This window comes from Neoarius graeffei, chromosome 19, assembly GCF_027579695.1.
Source record: "Neoarius graeffei isolate fNeoGra1 chromosome 19, fNeoGra1.pri, whole genome shotgun sequence".
Classification (NCBI taxonomy): domain Eukaryota; kingdom Metazoa; phylum Chordata; class Actinopteri; order Siluriformes; family Ariidae; genus Neoarius; species Neoarius graeffei.
This window is the reverse complement of record NC_083587.1, coordinates 39706894-39729170: the sequence shown is the minus strand read 5'-3', so window position 1 is coordinate 39729170 and position 22277 is coordinate 39706894. Positions and strand designations below refer to the sequence as shown.

Here is a 22277-nt window from a genome sequence, read left to right as displayed (position 1 = left end):
GTTTAACAAACGAGACAAAAATATTATACTTGGTCATTTATTTATTGAGGAAAATGATCCAATATTACATATCTGTGAGTGGCAAAAGTACTGTATGTGAACCCCTAGGATTAGCAGTTCATCTGACGGTGAAATTAGAGTCAGGTGTTTTCAATCAATGGGATGACAATCAGGTGTGAGTGGGCGCCCTGTTTTATTTAAAGAACAGGGATCTATCAAAGTCTGATCTTCACAACACATGTTCGTAGAAGTGTATCATGGCACGAACAAAGGAGATTTCTGAGGACTTCAGGAAAAGCGTTGTTGATGCTCATCAGGCTGGAAAAGGTTACAAAACCATCTCTAAAGAGTTTGGACTCCACCAATCCACAGTCAGACAGATTGTGTATAAATGGAGGAAATTCAGGACCATTGTTATCCTCCCCAGGAGTGGTCGACCAAAGATAATTCCAAGAGCAAGGCGTGTAATAGTTGGCAAGGTCACAAAGGACCCCAGGGTAACTTCTAAGCAACTGAAGGCCTCTCTCACATTGGCTAATGTTAATGTTCATGAGTCCACTGAACAACAATGGTGTGCATGGCAGGGTTGCAAGGAGAAAGCCACTGCTCTCTAAAAAGAACATTGCTGCTCATCTGCAGTTTGCTAAAGATCACATGGACAAGCCAGAAGTCTATTGGAAAAATGTTTTGTGGACAGATGAGACCAAAATATAACTTTTTGGTTTAAATGAGAAGCGTTACGTTTGGAGGACAGGAACACTGCATTCCAGCATAAGAACCTTATCCCATCTGTGAAACATGGTGGTGGTAGTATCATGGTTTGGGCCGGTTTTGCTGCATCTGGGCCAGGACAGCTTGCCATCGTTGATGGAACAATGAATTCTCAATTATACCAGCGAATTCTAAAGGAAAATGTCAGGACATCTGTCCATGAACTGAATCTCAAGAGAAGGTGGGTCATGCAGCAAGACAACGACCCTAAGCACACAAGTCATTCTACCAAAGAATGGTTAAAGAAGAATAAAGTTAATGTTTTGGAATGGCCAAGTCAAAGTCCTGACCTTAATCCAATTGAAATGTTGTGGAAGGACCTGAAGTGAGCAGTTCACGTGAGGAAACCCACCCACATCCCAGAGTTGAAGCTGTTCTGTACGGAGGAATGGGCTAAAATTCCTCCAAGCCGGTGTGCAGAACTGATCAACAGTTACCGGAAACGTTTAGTTGCAGTTATTGCTGCACAAGGGGGTCACACCAGATACTGAAAGTAAAGGTTCACATACTTTTGCCACTCACAGATATGTAATCATGTGTTATTTTCCTCAATAAATAAATGACCAAGTATAATATTTTTGTCTCATTTGTTTAACTGGGTTCTCTTTATCTACTTTTAGGACTTGTGTGAAAATCTGATGTTTTAGGTCATATTTATGCAGAAATATAGAAAATTCTAAAGGGTGCAAACTTTCAAGCACCACTGTACAATTAAAAGCATGTAAAATGATCCGTAAATACAGTCCACAAGAAACCTAAAGCCAAAGAAGGAAAATAAATACATTTATAACAAAACGACACGCTGAAGTGCAGTATTCTACAGTTACGCAAACCATCATACATACAGGAAGCATGAACAAAATTGCTCTGAAAGTGGCCGCAGATGCTATTATCTAAAACTATCATGTTAGTTCAGAGTCTATCAATCATCAAAGAACCTTCATTATTGTTCCTAATGCAATAGCAAGGAAACTTTAAAATACAAGAAAGAAAATACCAGAACGTCAAGGACGTAGTAGCTCATCTAGTCTGCCATCAAAACAACCAGGACTACCAAAATATCAAACAGAACAGAAATGTGACACTGTGAGAGAGGACCAACGTCCACGACAATTTGTTTACAACAAAGGACTAAAATGTTCCCCAAGGGAAGATCTATCCAAAACATCGATCAGAGCTGAAATCAGATGCTCCATTGCATAGTTATACGTAACACCAAGCATGCATGCTGTAGAGAATGTGTAATCTTGTGTAGTATCTGTCTTGATTGTGACCTACAGCACTGCAGACACACCAAACTGTACCCAAAAGCATGAAAACGCTAGAACTGTGAAACTCGCCTATGACATTGGCGAATAGTCTAATCCCATTCAAGAAACACTGTCATGAATGTGAATTTACTATTTGGCAGATAATTGTGTACATGCCACTGTGCCAGTAATGTTACATAGAGGCTGTGTCCGAAATCACTCACTCATTCACTACTCCCTACATAGGGAATTCTATATAGGAGGACTATATAGTTAGTGAGCTCATTGGTAAAATGGAGGGAAAAAAACACAACACTTTCAGACACTACTCTGCTGCGCCATTATTTACATCACTGCTGTCGCACAATTAAAACATGCCATATCAGTCGGCTTATGGGTTTCCAAAATAATAAATACATATTATACTGAGCGTATTTCCCACATTAATAAATACAAAGTACTTTGTGTCTGCTGCATCTTTCAGTTCTTTTAAAGGAGAACTGAAGTCGTTTTTAAACTTGCTTTATTTCTTAATTAACGTGTTATTCAATTACGTCTTCGGTTTTAGTAACCTTATATCGTGACTCGGATTGGCAACTAACTGCAATTAAATATTATACTTATCGGCCTATTCGGTTTTTAGCCATGTTGAATTTAGTTTGTTCGGTCCACGCCAGGCGTCGCTTATCCGCGCGATCTTCACGAGACTTGTGCGAGACTTCGAAACGTGACGTGTCAGCCAGCTGTCAGTGCCGCCATTTTGAAAACTGTTTTCCAAACAAAATATTGCACAAAAACGAGTTTAAATGACGATTACTGCCTACTTTTTTCAAACTTTTCTGATTGCTATCAAAACAAACAAAACTTCCGGCTTGATTACACCAGCATTCGAAGGAGAGCGCGCGCGTCTTTTGACAACGTTGGCAGATGTTGGTCACTTTGATTTCCGCTGTACGTTTTACTTCCGTCCTACGATGTCTCGCACAGGTCTCAGCGCATCTCGTTTACGGCGATTGCTTTGACATATGGACTGATATATTACGTAGCATATTTCAAACACTTATAACTTGCTATAGCAGTGACAAAATAGCTGTCAGAAATGCATTCCTATATTTAATAAAATGAGATAAATATCTCATCTCATCTCATTATCTCTAGCCGCTTTATCCTGTTCTACAGGATCGCAGGCAAGCTGGAGCCTATCCCAGCTGACTACGGGCGAAAGGCGGGGTACACCCTGGACAAGTCGCCAGGTCATCACAGGGCTGACACATAGACACAGACAACCATTCACACTCACATTCACACCTACGGTCAATTTAGAGTCACCAGTTAACCTAACCTGCATGTCTTTGGACTGTGGGGGAAACCGGAGCACCCGGAGGAAACCCACGCGGACACGGGGAGAACATGCAAACTCCGCACAGAAAGGCCCTCGCCGGCCACGGGGCTCGAACCCGGACCTTCTTGCTGTGAGGCGACAGCGCTAACCACTACACCACCGTGCCGCCTGAGATAAATATAATTTTGATAATAAAAATTTGCCTTCAGTTCTCCTTTAAATCAAGGCTGAATACTTTCTTCTTTGCCGCTGCCTTTTATTAAATCAAATTTGAGGCTTTTGATTCATTCCTTGCTCTGCACTGTAACTTTTATTCTTGTATTTTATGTCTTATTCTAGTCTAGCTTATTTTCTATTCTCTTACTATTTTTAAGTGTACTTGAATGTCCGTTTATAATGTGTTTCTTCTTCCGTCTGTTCACCCCAACATACTTTTTTTTTTTTTCAGCGTGACCGCAATGCATGATGGTATATATTGCTTGGTTAGTGACCATCGGTTGTACACTACTTTTCATGATGCATTGTGGGATACTATGAGTCCACTATATAGGGTGTAATAATTCTCTGTACATTTGGACAGCACTACAAAATGGCGAACTTGCTATATAGTCCACTATATAGTGAGTAGTGAATGATTTCAAACACAGGGACAGTCTACAGACTGAAAGGAGTGTTTTATAACAGAACTGGTCCCACCGTGCGAGTCGCCAGCAAGAGTTTCAAGTTTGAAGTTCCCCTTGCTGTACAGAAGTTGTAGTGAGCAGGCTCTGTGTACTGGTCTTTTTGGTGACCTCGGTAACAGATTTGTCTAAGTAGGGGTTTGAGCCCCACTTCAAACCATTTAGATAAAGAATTCTAGTGCGATACAGTGGTCCCTCTATTATGTGACCCCTCTGATGAGCAACTCCCCCTCTTATCCAGGCACCTGAGCTTGGCAGTAAGTCCATTGAAAGAATGTACCTTATTGTGTTAAATGTCCTTCTGATGAGAGACCACCCCTCTTATGTGACCACTTTTCTTTGGTGCTGGGGTGGTCACATAAGAGAGGGACCACTGTACTGCTGGGTTTGACGTGACATCACATCCGCCTCATTAGTTATTCAAAACTTTAGCTGGTGGTCTACCAAACTCAGCTGACAAAGCGTTTGTACAGAGAAGGTGCATTGCTCGCATGAACTAGATAGAACTCGACGCCAATGGCGTTGATGGGGATGCCTCCGCCCAGTAGACTACACGCCTTATTAAGTTGTGATTTGGGGATGGACATTTGACCTCACAGTAATCCTGACCTGGTGAAATTACTTGCATCAGCCTTGGAGATATTGTGTTCACAAGGTTTTCGGACAGACACTTGACCTCACAGCGACCTTAGACCTTTTGATCTCAAAATCTAATCAGTTCGTGTTTGTCCCAAAGCGCACAAATGATGAAAGTTTGGTGAAATTCCTTTCATTAGCCTTTGAGATATCGCGTTCACAAGGTTTCGGGACGGACAGATGGACGCACGCACGGACAGATGGACAACCCGAAAACATAATGCCTCCTGCACCTTACGGTGGCGGAGGCATAATAAAAATGCCTTACGCTTGAGTTGTTTTAGGTTGTTCGAATCAATCAAACCATGAAACTGATAAGTTTCTTCAGGGTTCCCCGTAAACTAATAAAAAAGGGTGAACGAACACAGGATTTTACAAAAAGACGTCGAGAAAGGTGGCTTTTGAACCTCTCACTGAAATCAAAGGGAGCCGAGTCGAAGCATGCTCGAGTTAGCAGTGATGACTTGGTGAAAGGTTTGTATCTCCCTCTCAGCTACGTCCTTAGTGTTTTCCAAGTACTTTTCTTGCTATGTGTCGTTATTTTATGGTACTTTTTTTTTAGTCACAAAGCGCTAAAGCCCCCAACTGTTTCTTTGTTTCCTCCTCACAAAGTCCATATGCATGAAGGTGGCGACAAAATTCTTACCCAGCCATACAGTTACAATACGCCGTGATCACTTCTCCATCTTGTTGAACTAAGCTCCAGGTCTTTAAAGGGGTTTCTGATGACCTTTGTGAATGATTTACCTGAGAGATGAGAGCCAACACAAGTGAGAATCAAGTGAACTGTTGTTTGTTTGCACTTCAACTTGCAGCACTTTGTTGTAAAGACATGAACGAAAAGCTTAAAAAAAACACACGCGGGCAAAAGCAATACAGGATTCATTGGGCAGCGACTTGATACCGAGGTCCTTTACCCAGCCACATACAAAAAAGTTGTAAGCCTCCATACTCTTCCACACTTTCATCTGTTTTGCGGTGTAGAAGGACGTCTGCAACACCAGATAGTTGGAGATGTCGGGGAACTCGACTGAAGGGTAGTTTTCGAGATCATATGACACATCCTTCTTTCCCAGACTGTAGGGGTCGATTCCATTGCGCATAGCAATCTACTGAATATATCTAAAGCAAGCAATGGCTTCTAGATTACGAGCGTACTCTGATAAGTTATCGCTAATTGTTTGCACTACAGCAGCCGTTTAGACCATCAGCTATTTCACTTCCGGTAAAACCGCTAAGAGAAGTCACGTGACTCAAACCCAGCAATTTGCATTTCCATTTGGAGTCGAGAGTTTTAATGAAATTATGGCGAGCAAGTCAGTATGCATGCTTTTAATTATATTATTAATGTTCAAAATATTCTGTGCAAGACGGACACGTAGTTTAAACCAGTGGAAGTTGGTTTTGAAATTGAGGTCCTGCAGTTGTGTCGATGACAAAACGACAAACATGAAAATAGACGTGAAATCCATTCAGAATTGAGGGAGGAGATATGATTTAACTGAAAACAGACAGGAAAATCAACAAACAAATGACCAAGTTTTGCTCCTCAAGGAAAGATCGATCCAAATCATCGATCAGAAGTAGAATCAGATGAGAAATCAGAGAGGAGAGAAAACTCTAGTGAGAGGCCTGGAAAATTCGTTGATTTGGCCTAACTTGTTAGCAACAAATTTGACAAACCTACGACCAACTTTTGTGCGGAGTGATTAGTTCTTTCAAACAAAACAATTGGAACGGAAATCCGTGGAGAATTGACGGAGGAGATACGATTTAACTGAATTGTGGACGATGGACGGATGACGGACGCAACGCCATGGAAATAACTCATCGGCCTTAAGTGCTGTTCTGGGAACATAAGACAAGAGGACAATGAAATACGAAAAGTATTACACCTCAAGTAACAAAGTGAGAGTTTTAAGTGGAGAAAGCACAAACATTTTCAATCATAAAAACTGCACACATTCAGTAATCTCATGCAAAATGGAATACAAGATACCCAGATACAGCAAACCTCCCTAAGCACAGCAACAGTTTTACTCAGATGGGTAGATCTTGTTAAAGATAAACTTAAGGAAAGCAATGCCTATTTAAAAACTTCCTTTTTGCCCTTCTTTTGTTTCGTTCTTTGGTCCCTTGCCATGTTTAGAGAGTTGAGGCCAAAATTGACTTTAGTGCCTTTTTGCCCATAAAACCCCTTCACATAAGCAATTTTCTTTGGTCCAGGACTTCACTCAGCAGACTCGTATCTGTGGAAAAAGAAGCACAGAGGAATGTGGTATATCTGATTAAAAATTAGGATTTCAGTTCACAGATTAGTATTTTTCTACGTCAAATAACTGTGATTAAAGTGCCATTCCACCATTGGATGTATTCTTTGGCATAAAATACAATATATTTTATGACAACATGACTAGACAGAGAAATCTTTTAGCTTCAAAATGATATATCAAACATAATTTTTTGACAACGACAAGTATATTCATTTTGCGACCAAAGTCACCTACCCTTTTAATTTCCGCGCGGTAGTGAAATGTGATGTCATCGGCAGGTTCCCCTTCTTGTGACGTGGCACAGATTATCAGCAATGGCGGATAGAACGCGATTTCCACTTGTCGATTGCTGTGCCGATATTCACCATTGACTGTCTCCTTTGGGCATCACTTGCTATTTTCCTTCGCTTCTTTTCCGAAGCTGACAATCGCGTTCTATCCGCCATTGCTGATAATCTGTGCCACGTCACACGTGACGTGGTACACAAGAAGGGGAACCTGCCGATGACATCACGTTTCACTACCGCGCGGAAATTAAAAGGGTAGGTGACTTTGGTCGCAAAATTAATATACTTGTCGTTGTCAAAAAATTATGTTTGATATATCATTTTGAAGCTAAAAGATTTCTCTGTCTAGTCATGTTGTCATAAAATATATTGTATTTTATGCCAAAGAATACATCCAATGGTGGAATGGCACTTTAAAAAGAATATAAGAACACTAATGCAGGCACGAGAGACAAAGTCGCACAGGTAAATGTTTTTTGCAGCATCAGTTCACCTAATTCACATTGAAAAGGCCATCAGTTGTGTTGGAAGAGGGGGAAACAACACAGTTCTTAGTTTTCAAAAAGTTCATATTTTGCATTTATGGTGAAGGGGAAAAAATTACTAAAACATTTTTATTTACTTTGTTTTCATAGACGACTTCTTTTCTTATTTGTGGGCTGTAGAAGCAATATGATCAATCCAGTATCTTGTATTTAAAGGTAGACTGCCTTTCAGATTTAGGTTATAAAAAGAATTTTCCTGACACCCAATTATTTTTGTTTAGTGGAACAAAAGCTCCCGAATTCGAATCACAGACTTCCAAATTTATTTATTATTATTAAATAGAACAATTAATGAATTTAGGGCCACATGGCCCTAAATTCTCCACTATTTTTTCCTGCTTCACCACGACGCAATTCAAGATACTACGTCACGCATCACATGGTGGGCTTTCCCCGTTCGCGCAAGGCATTGTGGGATACAAATTTGAAACAGGAGAGAAAAATGGAGGACGCGAGTGTGCGAATGAAACGTGAAAGACCGACTACAGTAACGGAAAGCGAGAAGAAAAGACGTTATGTTGCGAAGGAAAGGAAACGCAGGACCAAACTAATAAATATTGGCGGTCAGCGAGCACCTCGGTGTGATCAGCTGTTCGTTTAGCGACAGAATGATGTAACGGTCAGTGCGCGGTCAAGGTAAACCTGTAGATGGCAGTAATGCAACACTGTGGATGCCAGCTGCCGTAAAACCCAAAAGAAGAAGAAGGTGGTAAACTTGTGCATGCGCACACGGACTTCCTCTGTCTGCTTGACTGCACAAAGCAAGCGATTTCATGCACATTATTTGCTCGGGAATCCCCTCAAATTAAATAACTTCCCAGCCACAGAATTGCCTGTTTTTTTTTTTTTAAGATATTACAGAAATAAACGTATATCACAATAACCAAATTTCAGAGGGAACTGAATTTCACCGGTTTTATGAAATCCAAAGCCTGTCTACTTTTAAATAATCTGTGCTGGAAAAAAAATTATACCAACCCCTTGAGTTAAAGATTTTTAAGGTGGCTTAATACAGCAAAACAAATCCGAGGGGGATTTTTTAAATAAAGAATTCACGATCAAATCAAACAAGGGACACCTGCCAGTCACGTTACAATATTTCTGATCATTTCAAAAATGGGTGGGTTCAAACAAAATACACGCTCCAAGTTGTTTAACACATCTAGAAGTAAATATCGGTCAGTGAGAGCTGAAAGTCCGATCCATCATCTCATTCACGTTAGAATCGATCCATCCATTATCCCAGAGACTCAGATTGTTTTGCAGGTCAAGGGGCCCACAGGGCCCCTCTTGGGGAAAAAACAGGGGCCCATTTCTACAATGGAGGGCCCAGTGATTATCCTTCAGTTGAAGTGAACCTAGTGAGCGAAGCGAGCCCAATGAACAGCTGGGGCAGCCCAGGGGCTGTTTTTTTCTTCTCAATTCTGTTTTTTTTTTTGGTATTAGAAGCCATATGAAGCAATGTAGATGACCAAAATCAATGCTTCAACCAAATATATTGAGATATTGTTTAATCAGTGGCAATATTTTGGAATTCAACCACAGGCCACTATACATCTATATTATGTCCTCCTTGTAAATTATAGCACAAGAATGCGTTTGTTTTTTGCATGCTGTGACGGTCTAATTCTGCTTGTCTCTAATCATCTCTACTTCTCATTTCAGAGAATCAGATGGGATGCTGAATCTTCAATCTTGGGTTCAAATTCAGGCTATGAAATTTGAAAATTAATAATGTCTGATACTAATGATACAACAGTTGATTAAATCATCAGAATCAGGATGTGTGTGTATGTATGTCTATGATTGTTCTGCATGCTGTTCAGTATTTTGTAATGATAGAAAATAAAATAATTGAACTCAATCTCTGAACATTTCTTTAATGTTTGCAGTAGTAGTAGTTGTTGTAAATCCAGTATGACTAATTACCTTGGGTATCAGAGGTATCAGTTTTTTCAGGTGAATGTATTCTCTTTCTGCCGAAGAATGACAAAATAGATGTATTTTTCTTTTTTTCTTATCCATGTTTTCTAGTCTCTTTCGAATATTCGTACATAGACCGTAAGACGCCACCTAGCGAAAGACTTGGATCAGGTTTTACTCGCTTGGGACGCTACAAACGGGGCGGCGTAAATACACGAACGGGTCCGACGTATATTCAATATGGCGGCGGTCAAAACAAATTCATCCGATGCTGAAATCTGTTGAATATCCAGATAATTATGTTGGAAGTTGCATATTTGTGCAAGATTTTCGATATTGAGACCATGAAGTAATACGCCACGAAACATTCCAAACAGGGTATAAAATGCAGGGTATAATATTGGCCCCTGCCCCTCTCGACAATGCGTTCATTATTCGAAATAGTGCGTCTTACACGCGGGCGCGCCAACAATCTGAGTCTCTGATTATCCATTACCGCTTATCCTGTACAGGCAGCTGGGATAGGCAAGCTGGAGCCTATCCCAGCTGACTATGGGTGAGAGGCGGGGTACACACTGGACAAGTCACCAAGTCATCGCAGGGCTGACACATATACCGCTTTTCCACTACCAACGCGGCTGAGCCGTGCGGTGCTGAGTTGGGCTGAGTCGAGCTGAGTGGGGCTGTTGGAATTGCATTTCGACTACAACCGCGCTGAACCGTGCTGGCTGGAAGTGGGTGGACACATTGGGTGGAGTTAGCGAAAGTGGGTGGACGTCACGTGATGCCGTTAGGCGGCGCAAACAGTGACATCAGTGACCTTTTAAGCGGTAGTCTCACGACCTGGATAGTAAACAATAAACATGGAGGACATGGAGTCGTTAGTGTTGCTGGTCTTGGTGCTGTGGCTTGTTGTCACCGACAACGCCAACAAATACTGGCAAGAGCGTATAGATGAGGCGAGGCGCATAAGGCTTCAGAAATTCTCGTAATTCGTAATTCTTCTTCTTCCGGGTTTACGGTGTTTACAGATCCCAGCGTGCTCGCGGGGCGTGTGTGGGCATGTGAGGACACTCCTCCTCACCAATCAGTGCACAGGGGAGTGTCTGCTCACGCCCCTAGCCCCACTTGGCTCGGCTCACTTCAGCCCCACTCCAAAACCGTGCGAGTTTTGGGTGCTGAGTAGGGCTGAAGCGAGCCCAGTCGTGCCGCTTGAGGTAGTCAAAACGCGAGCCATGTTGGGCTGAAGTGAGCTGAAAAAGGGTAGTGGAAAAGGGCCAATAGAGACAAGCAACCATTCACACCTACGGTTAATTTAGAGCCACCAATTAACCTAACCTGGCCACTGGGTTCGAACCCAGAACCTTCTTGCTGTGAGGCGACAGTGCTAACCACTACACCACCGTGCCGCCATTCATGTTTTGATCTCAAACTGAAATGTCCTCAGTGTAGAGCAGAAACAAAATATTGGCCTTATTATTCCAATACTATCTGAGGTAACCCGATTATTAAATAAATATTAAATTACTTTAAATATTAAAGTGGGTCTGACCTTTGTAATCTTTTCCTGAGCTCCTTAATCTGGTCGTTCTTCTTATTCAGAATCTCCTTCATGTTCCGATACGCAGCCGTTTGTTGAAACTTCTTATCTAGTTCCTAAATTAACACACACACAAATATTTTGTGACAACCATATTTTTATGTCCAAAAACATGAGCAATACAGCTTAAAATTAAAAAATTTACTGGAGTTGATTAATTAAGTTGCGTTTTAAAGTTTGTTACACATTATAAATGCTTAGTGTTTTAGTTTCGGATGAATTACGAACGCGGTTTAAGAGTAAAGCCTGGTCTGTGTATTTCTCTTATGGAGAATTTGAAACACTGGTTACTAGGATTACAAGGTACATATTCTAAGAAATGTGAAGTAATTTGGGTACTGATGGTATTAGTAATAATGCGAACAATGGTTCATCGAAATACTAACAATGGGCCTCGTTTATCAAGCTGCATACGAATGAATTTATTCACAGACGCATAGAGGTGCAAATATACTTCACTTTCAGCACGTGTACATTCATTCATGCAGTTGCTATACGAGCGGCATTGTTCACATATTCGCTTGCGTATCTAATGTACAACTGGAGGATTAAAACCCATCAGTCCACTTGGTTTCCAAGTTGCACTCTAATGTTTAGATTTTCATGCACAGCAATGTTACACACATTGATGATCTCCGTTTCTCTTTCAGACTTTCCACAGTAGGCGTGATTGGTGTTCTTTGGCTACATTTCAACTTGAAAACCCTCACTGTATATTTCAAAGTATTTACTAATCTAGAAAATCCAGAAGACTATTACACAAAAGTCTTTATTATTATTCAAACACCAACTGTAATAGGGAAACCATTAGTGCTCAAATAATACATATGCGATTTGAGACACAAAACAGTGTCACATACTGCCTCCACTATACAAGTTGGTATTTGCACCATGCAGACATATTGGATTCATTTCTGAGGATGTGCAGTTAACAGCAAGTATAAACTGATCTTAAAAAAAAGACTGACACATCAACTTGATAGACCACAAATCATGTAATTTGCGTGGATTAGTGCACTTTTAAATATGGAATATACTGTCGAGTTCAAATGGCGTATTTTTAATTACACTTACAGCATTTAGCACACACCTTTGTCCAGAGTGATTGACAGAAATGATCAAAAACGCATCCTCGTCAGGGACTAAGAATACCATTAAAGTGTATGTAACGCCTCTCAACCCCACTTTTTTCCTTGTACAAAGCAACAATCATTATGTTGATTGACCACGTGCTTTCGAACCATAGCTGATCCAAAAGCCCATAATGGAAAATTAATAAAATCAGCCGATTTTCACGGAATTTGCCAAGACTGAACCAGAAGATCCTGAAGGGGTGAGTGACGTCACACGTGTAACAATTCAGGTATCAATTTCGTTCCCGTACGCAGCAGTGGTTAGACCAGTCTTGATATGGAATCATGTTTTGGCGAGAATTCTGATAGTGATTGGGATTCTTATATGTCGGATGAAGGGGCAGATGATTATCAAGGATATTCTGGAGTAAATGGTTATCTTTTCGAGCACCCAAGATGAAAAACTGCCGGTTCACTCAGTTCACGACAGTCCTGCTCACCGCCGATAGCGCACCACCAACCAGAGAGAACTGGAAACACAGACTGGTTTACAGATTTTTATTCTAAGCTGGCCACTGTAAAATATAGGGAAAATATTCACATGTACCTCAGTAAATGCAGAAAGATAATCTTTAAAACGCACACTTATTCAGTGTAATTGCTGAAAGAAAATATGAAGTGGGCGATAATAGGGGAATCGACGAACTGTCCAAATATCAGATCAAATGTCATCTCATCTCATTATCTGTAGCCGCTTTATCCTTCTACAGGGTCGCAGGCAAGCTGGAGCCTATCCCAGCTGACTATGGGCGAAAGGCGGGGTACACCCTGGACAAGTCGCCAGGTCATCACAGGGCTGACACATAGACACAGACAACCATTCACACCTACGGTCAATTTAGAGTCACCAGTTAACCTAACCTGCATGTCTTTGGACTGTGGGGGAAACCGGAGCACCCGGAGGAAACCCACGCGGACATGGGGAGAACATGCAAACTCCGCACAGAAAGGCCCTCGCCGGCCCCGGGGCTCGAACCCAGGACCTTCTTGCTGTGAGGCGACAGCGCTAACCACTACACCACCGTGCCGCCCAGATCAAATGTAATTTATTAAATAATTGGGTTTCTTTTTGCTCCAGTAATTCCCATGTGGTCGTTCTGGTGGTGATGAACACTTGATGAATCAGATTTATTATTAGTACACTGCAAAAAATGATCTCTTGTTGAGAGAAAATATCTTTAATATGGGTGAATTCATCTATTATTTCTTATTAGAAGTTTACTAGAACTCAAATATAAGATTATTTAGCTTACTTGAGATGCTTTTACTAATTTCAAGCCTTAAATTTTCTTATTCTATTGGCAGATAAATTTGCTCATTTTAAGCATTCAATTCTAGAAAGAAGCAAAATTATCTGCCAATAGAATAAGAAAATTTAAGGCTTGAAATTACTAAAAGCATCTCAAAGTAAGCTAAATAATTTTATATTTGAGTTCTAGTAAACTTCTAATAAGAAATAATAGATAAATTCACCCATATTAAAGATATTTTCTCTCAACAAGAGATCATTTTTTGCAGTGTAGGTGACATGAAATCTGCCCGCTTCGTTTGCACACACCTCACTGTCGCTTTAGATTAGTGTCTTTTCTCGGAAATTCGTGAACTGAATGTCCTGTTGTATATGGATTTGAACATCTAAACACAATGCAGCGCTTTCCCATCGTTATTTTTGTAAGATTCCAACAACAATATCCAATTTCAGCGAGTAAACAAGTACGGAGTCAGATGAACAGAAATGACCCAGATAACCGGGGTTCCACGTGTGACGTCATGCGAGATTAGCCCTGAGGCAAGGCAGCCTTTTTCTGGGCTCTGGACGCCGTGATTTATCAATAGTTTTGTGCTTGATAATAAATTAATTAATATTATCCCCCCCGCTTTATTAATTCATTTTGGTTGTTACTAATGATACATATTCATTTTAAAGCATTACAATAAGGCATTACATACACTAAGATAATTTTATGAAAACCAGTAATTTTATAATTATTGCCATTAATCAGAGTATATGATAAAGAAAGCAAGCCAAGACAAAACCATAAATTGAGACAAATAAAACTAATCATTCAATTATGACACCGTATAAATGGAGGACAGCTTTTCCGATACTTTTGTAAATCCAGCAGAAAAGTTTATTTTGGGTTTGGCTTATGCAAACATTTTCATACAACTTTACTAAAAGGCTGATAAATGAGGCCCAAGCTTAGTATTATTAACTGTGTTCGGCAATAACAGAAATGCTAACAATGCCTTGAAATATTGATAAGTTGAATGTGCAACACAGCATCATTAAAGTGCACATCACGGGTCAATTCAGGAGCAAGATCAATGTAATTCTCCTATTTTATATTAAACTTGTCAAATATCTGTCACATTCTGCATTCTCTGTAATTTTTTTACCTTGCACAATACCAGAAAAATTCAGTTGAAAATCAAGCCATTTGAGGCGAATTGGTCCGCCTCTGAAAAAACTTGGCATTTGGATTTCCCGGGAAACATTGATTTTCTTGACGTCCCGTGCGGGACGCCTCCCTCTGAATCCTACATCAGCGCTGGTTTGTTTGAGAAAACGACCTGGTGGTTTTCTGCAAATTTCTTCGTTATCGCGTAATTATTAAAATGGTTAACAGATGTATTGTAGTAGGGTGTAGCAACACCAATCTTGATGGGATTAGTACTCATCGTTTTCCAAAAGACCGGACAATGAGAGAGAAATGGGAGCGCTTGGTTTACACAGGCTGTGCATTTAAACCGTATAAAGCTCATCACGAATCTGGCTCCAGACTCCCTTGGGATTTTTCCAGACGCGTTTTGTTATTTTATTTTTTTCTGCTGTAGACAGATGGCCTTGTGCAAAATTACCCTTCTGGATGAGTGTGTAAAGGGACATACTTTCATATAAAAAAAAAAAACGAAATTGGTCCAGAATATGCACTTTAAGCTGTGCACTGAAACTGAGCAGCATTCAGAATCAATACCTTCTCAGCAAGAGCGAGCTGGTCTTGAACACGGAGTAGCTCATGTTTAGCTGACACCAGGCTGTCCTGTAGATCCTTCTGTGATGCACTACTGGTGCTCAGTGTCCTCTCAAAATCAACCTGCATGGCTGCCATAGTGTCCTCCAGTTCAGAGATCTTCTGAGCATGCATGGCATCCTGAAGGACAACCAAAATATGCCTCTGTAAAAATTTGTTGAGTTTTATTCAGTTTGGCAATCTAATTTGTCTGCCTAACCCAAAGTTCTGTATTTAATGACGCGTGTAAAGCTCCAGCAGTACATACCAAAATCCAGAGAGAAAACAAAAGGCAATAAAAGAAATAACAAGCTCAACTGTGAGCTACTGCTCACTTACGTATACCCCCTGCTCTCGCTTATATCAGAATGCAAGCAATCGAAGGAATAAGACACTTATTATGAATGTTGACTTCAATAAATAATTAACCCTGAAACAAGTAAGTAAAGAGCAGTGTCTCTCCCCAGGGATTTCAAACAGCATCCTGGTAAACTGTCATTTTGAAATAACATTTTGCTTCTTGAAATGGCGTCGAAAACCACCCTATATGTTTCGTAAATACATACAGTCAGTAAACAGGAAGTCGATGTGTGACAGACCTGAAAATGGTATACACGGTATAGAACCCCAAGCTGAAGCTCCGTACCAAATATCAAGCAGCTGTGATTTGTAGCTGCTGAGAAAAACGTCATGAAAATTTTGTAAATCCACGCTATATGGTTCATAAATACATTCAGTTGGTAAACAGGAAGTTGATGTGCGACAGACCTGAAAACGGTATACATGGTATAGAACCCCAAGCTGAAGCACCGTACCAAATATCTAGCAGTTGTGATTTGTAGTTGCTGAGAAAAATGTTATGAAAATTCTGTAAATCCACGCCATATGTTTCGTAAATACATTGTCAGTAAACAGGAAGTCGATGTGAGACAGACCTGAAAACGGCATACACGGTATAGAACCCCAAGCTGAAGCTCAATACCAAATATCAAGAAGTTGTGATTTGTAGTTGCTGAGAAAAATGTTATGAAAATTCTGTAAATCTAATGCCATATGTTTCGTAAATACATACAGTCAGTAAACAGGAAGTCGATGTGCGACAGACCTGAAAACGGTATGCACGGTATAGAACCCCAAGCTGAAGCTCCGTACCAAATATTAAGCAGCTGTGATTTGTAGTTGCTGAGAAAAACATCATGAAAATTTTGTAAATCCACGCTATATGGTTCTTAAATACATTCAGTTGGTAAACAGGAAGTCGATGTGCGACAGACCTGAAAACGGTAAACATGGTATAGAACCCCAAGCTGAAGCTCTGTACCAAATATCAAGCAGCTGTGATTTGTAGTTGCTGAGAAAAACGTCATGAAAATTTTGTAAATCCACGCTATATGGTTCATAAACACATCCAGTCGGTAAACAGGAAGTTAATATGCGACAGACCTGAACACAGTACACACGATATAGAACCCCAAGCTGAAGTTTGGTGCCAAGTACCAAGTGGCTATGATATGTGGTTGCTGAGAAAAAGGGCGTTTCGGACAGACGGACAGAGGTAAACCAGTATAACCCCCTTCTTCAGGACAGGGGTGTAATGAGAAAATCTGTTCCGCAACCAAAAAGCTTGTATGCACTAATTGTGGATTTGTCCCTGTTCACATTGCACATAACTTCAACAGTTGGACTAAAGCCCTCATCATCTCCCCTAATTATAATCATTCAATCAAAGAAGCAAGATAAAGATTGCTTGGGCCAGAGCATGGGGAAACAGATTGTAAGCTGGGATATAGACATACCTGCTGATCTCCCTGGATTTTCTGAAGGTCATTTAGGGCCCTCTCAGCCTCACACTTCTCATCAAGGGCACTCATGGCCTACAACACAGCAGCAGCAGTTAAACAAAGCTTAATATACAGTGACTAAATTTACTTCTATAGGCAGTAAGCTCAAACTCTTCCAGATACCCAAATATATGACCTCTTCCCTAAAATTATCTGCGTGTATGTATTTCCGAGAATGTAATGTGCATGGCAGGAACATTTACAGAGCTTTCCGGTATGAGGTTTTCATGCCCTAAATTTTTTTTTTTCACACTTCCTGGTTTAATCATGGCAAAAGCTTAGGAGTGAAAATCAGGATTAGCTGATGTTTCAGTACAACAGCGAATTCACTGGGTTTCTCCCCTCCTTGAGCTGGTTTGTCAGACTGATGTTACTACAGTAAATATACATTAAATCAATTTATTTTCGAGAATAAATCAGAAACAGTACAAATGCCTACATATCTGAAAATTTGTTCTTGTTCTTTCCTTCTTAGATTTACCTATAACTTGGTTTTAAATGTAGACTACCAGTGAAAAGCTGCTGTCTTGCCTGACTGCAATCAAACTTAAAATCAACCCAGCAGCATAGGGCTGGTGTTATTTGAAAGCTACTCTAAGGCTCTTTGTAATGGTTATAACATAGCGTGTGTGATCCAGAGCCATCAGGCACTTAAGTGCAGATGATTTTCATTTTGGTAATGGCACGGACGGGCATGCCACAAAAGTTCACGTGATCAGTGCGAGCGCTCTCTTTTAACTATGTCTGAAACCTGAAAAAAGCTGATGGAAAGAAATACATTTTAAGTAATGGATCAGATAATATTAACCCAAAGACTAAATCACAAAAAGATCAGGGGCTTGACGCAAAACATCAGTGGCAATTTCAAAAGAGCTGGAAACAGCAATACTTTTTCATCAAGAGCTAGAAGAAAAACATATGCCTCATATGCCAAGAGACTGCTGGAGTAATTAGGGAATTTAATATTACGAGACATAAGAAACAAACCATTCTTGGAGGATGAGAGGGCAGAGAAACTGAAGCAGCTGGAGGCTATTAGTTTCTGGTCAGAAGGAATGTTTTATAACAGCAAACAGGGCATAGAGCATTACTATAGGAATGATTCCAACATTCATGCAGTTATCCGAATCGGCCAATCATGTGAGAGCAGCATAATGCAAAGAAATCCTGCAGATGCAGAAGGAATCATGGAGTTTAAGAGCTTCGGGTAATGTTCACATCAAATATCAGAATGCAAAAAAAAAAAAGTGTGATCTCCATGACTTTGATTGTGGCATGGATATTCCGGAAGGGTTTGAGTATTTCATAAACTGCTGATCTCCTGGGATTTTCACACATAACAGTCTGTAGAGTTTACAAAGAATAGTGGAGAAAATGGAGGATCCCTCAAATTAAGAGAAAGGCAAAAAAAACAATTTGGAATGGCAAGACCAATTCTTTTTTTTTTCTTGCGCTACACACTATAGAGTAGGGTGGGAGTCACTGAAGAAAGATGATTAATTTTTGGAAGTATCTTCATTTTAATTGCGGAGATTCATCCTATTAGAAATAAAAGTAATCTGTTCCATTTAAACAGATCTTTTATCAACTTTTGAGATGTGAAATTAACCTGAATTTTGAAGAAGTTTTGAAGATATGTGAATTCCAAGATATTTAATGGATGACGCACTTGGTTTGAATGACAGATCTCTAGCCCCAGCACTCCAGTGCAGTTCAAAAAATTGGGGTTGTAACTTCATTAACTTCCACATCAAAATCTTCAACTTGTGTACTAGATCCCTTACCTGCATGACTCTTCAAATAGATAATCCCAGAAGCAATTGAACCTCTTCTAAAAATAATCCATTTTTCCATTAGAATTGGCTATGTACCCTAATCTTTTAAACTAGCAGTTATCAAACCCCTGATTAAAAAACCTGACCTCGACCCCTGTCAGCTGTCCAATTATAGGCCAATATCAAACCTCCCCTTTATCTCCAAGATCCTAGAAAAAGATTACGCTCATATCTACATAGGAATAACATCAATGAAATGTATCAGCCAGGATTTAGACCTCATCATAGCACAGAGACAGCACTGGTTAAAGTAGTAAATGACCTATTGTTGGCTTCTGATCAGGGCTGTCTCCCTGCTTGTATTGCTTGGTGCAGCCTGTGACACCACTGATCATTCCATTCTCCTGGATAGACTAGAAAATGCTGTGGGAGTTAAGGGAACGGCCCTCTCCTGGCTCAGGTCTTATTTAACTGATTGCTGTCAGTTTGATGTAAATTGTGATTTTTCTATACATACTGAGGTAAAGTTTGGTGTTCTACAAGGTTCTGTCTCAGGCCCACTGCTTTTTTTCTTTACATATGTTACGTAAAATGTTTTTGCTTCCATAAATGAAATTTTCATTTGAAAACTGTATTTTCTGCTTGCTCAAGCTTTTACCTTATATAAAACTTTGTTGGAAGATATGAAACAATGACTGATGACAAATATGAAAACAATACAAGAAATTAGGGCAAATACTTTTTTCACAGCACTGCATGCAGGAGACTTGGGTTGCACACTGTGCTGTACAAACTCATAAATGCTCACTTCAACCTCTTTACCTGACTTTCCAGTATTCTGAGTCTAGCTCTCAGTTTATCATTCTCTTCTTGTAGTCTGGAAATTTCCTGGTAAACAAAAACAGGACCCATAATCAACACAGACTGATCTGACTTTCAATAGCATACAGAAGCAATTTAATGGATGCGTGTGTAAATTAAATCTAAGATTTTTGTGTATTAAGACGAGGAAAACCACTTTACCTTGTTGAGCAGTTCTGACACTCCTCCCTCATTCAGTGGGGCTAATTTGGGTTTGCTGGATTCATGATTTACCTGAAAAAAAAAAAATACACGGAGTTCAACCCTGTAGACAAGCTTCATGTATACAAGAAATAATGTATGTACATAGTTTAACATAATGGGCCTACTGTATCTTGAAGCACATTCGAACAACTGCCTTGCTTAGATCTTGGAAGGTACAGTGGTGCTTGAAAGTTTGTGAACCCTTTAGAATTTTCTATATTTCTGCATAAATATGACCTAAAACATCATCATATTTTCACACAAGTCCTAAAAGTAGATAAAGAGAACCCAGTTAAACAAATAAGACAAAAATATTATACTTGGTCATTTATTTATTGAGGAAAATGATCCAATATTACATATCTGTGAGTGGCAAAAGTATGTGAACCTCTAGGATTAGCAGTTAATTTGAAGGTGAAATTAGAGTCAGGTGTTTTCAATCAATGGGATGACAATCAGGTGTGAGTGGGCACCCTGTTTTATTTAAAGAACAGGGATCTATCAAAGTCTGATCTTCACAACACATGTTTGTGGAAGTGTATCATGGCACGAACAAAGGAGATTTCTGAGGACCTCAGAAAAAACGTTGTTGATGCTCATCAGGCTGGAAAAGGTTACTAAACCATCTCTAAAGAGTTTGGACTCCACCAATCCACAGTCAGACAGATTGTGTACAAATGGAGGAAATTCAAGACCATTGTCACCCTCCCCAGGAGTGGTCGACCAACAAAGATCACTCCAAGAGCAAGGTGTGTAATAGTCAGCGAGGTCACAAAGGACCCCACAGTAACTTCTAAGCAACTGAAGGCCTCTCTCACATTGGCTAATGTTAATGAGTCCACCATCAGGAGAACACTGAACAACAATGGTGTGCATGGCAGGGTTGTAAGGAGAAAGCCACTGCTCTCCAAAAAGAACATTGCTGCTCATCTGCAGTTTGCTAAAGATCACGTGGATAAGCCAGAAGGCTATTGTAAAAATGTTTTGTGGACAGATGAGACCAAAATAGAACTTTTTGGTTTAAATGAGAAGCATTATGTGGAAAACACTGCATTCCAGCATAAGAACCTTATCCCATCTGTGAAACATGGTGGTGGTAGTATCATGGTTTGGCCCGGTTTTGCTGCATCTGGGCCAGGACGGCTTGCCATCATTGATGGAACAATGAATTCTGAATTATACCAGCAAATTCTAAAGGAAAATGTCAGGACATCTGTCTACGAACTGAATCTCAAGAGAAGGTGGGTCATGCAGCAAGACAACGACCCTAAGCACAAGTCATTCTACCAAAGAATGGTTAAAGAAGAATAAAGTTAATATTTTGGAATGGCCAAGTCAAAGTCCTGACCTTAATCCAATCGAAATCTTGTGGAAAGACCTGAAGCGAGCAGTTCATGTGAGGAAACCCACCAACATCCCAGAGTTGAAGCTGTTCTGTATGGAGGAATGGGCTAAAATTCCTCCAAGCCGGTGTGCAGGACTGATCAACAGTTACCGCAAACATTTAGTTGCAGTTATTGCTGTACAAAGGGGTCACACCAGATACTGAAAGCAAAGGTTCACATACTTTTGCCACTCACAGATATGTAATATTGGATCAAATGACCAAGTATAATATTTTTGTCTCATTTGTTTAACTGGGTTCTCTTTATCTACTTTTAGGACTTGTGTGAAAATCTGATGTTGTTTTAGGTCATATTTATGCAGAAATATAGAAAATTCTAAAGGGTTCACAAACTTCCAAGCACCACTGTAGCAGTAATGTTAATATGAAATATTCTGAGAACAAATGGGAGCCCCAATTACCATCACTGTATCTCATTAGTACACTCAATCCACCTTCAGTTTCTATGATAAATCAAAGTATAGCCCTGGTCATGCTATTGGTCCCAATTATGCTGCACAAGGGGTAAAATTGAAACATCCTTGTATGTACCCAGTACTATACTTTTTGATTTCCTAACACCCTAAAGTTAACAAAATCACAGGGAGTGAGAGCTTAATGGGACTGAGTACACATTATCCAGGCATCTGAATGAAGCAACAAGAAGGCTCTTCTGCTTCAAATAAGGTGGTGTAAACTCAGTGTTTCTAAAATTCACTTTACCGAGGCTTGTCAATGATCCAAGCCAGGTCAACACA

General features: G+C 40.1%; 1 protein-coding gene across 2 annotated transcripts in view; it reads right to left on the bottom strand.

The window, feature by feature from the left end:
* Nucleotides 1–6580: 6580 nt before the first annotated feature.
* The window catches only part of lztfl1 (leucine zipper transcription factor-like 1), a 38031-nt gene continuing 22334 nt past the window's right edge, over nt 6581–22277 (bottom strand). The window contains exons 5-10 of one of the 2 annotated variants that reach the window (XM_060900064.1): nt 20094–20165; nt 19893–19958; nt 17251–17328; nt 15419–15595; nt 11260–11363; nt 6581–6928 (exon numbers count right to left, since the gene is read on the bottom strand). In XM_060900064.1, coding sequence (XP_060756047.1) covers nt 6910–6928; nt 11260–11363; nt 15419–15595; nt 17251–17328; nt 19893–19958; nt 20094–20165 — 516 coding nt within the window. In that variant the 3' untranslated portion in view covers nt 6581–6909. The remainder of the gene's footprint in view (nt 6929–11259; nt 11364–15418; nt 15596–17250; nt 17329–19892; nt 19959–20093; nt 20166–22277) is intronic. The other variant, XM_060900065.1, reaches the window with a different exon arrangement.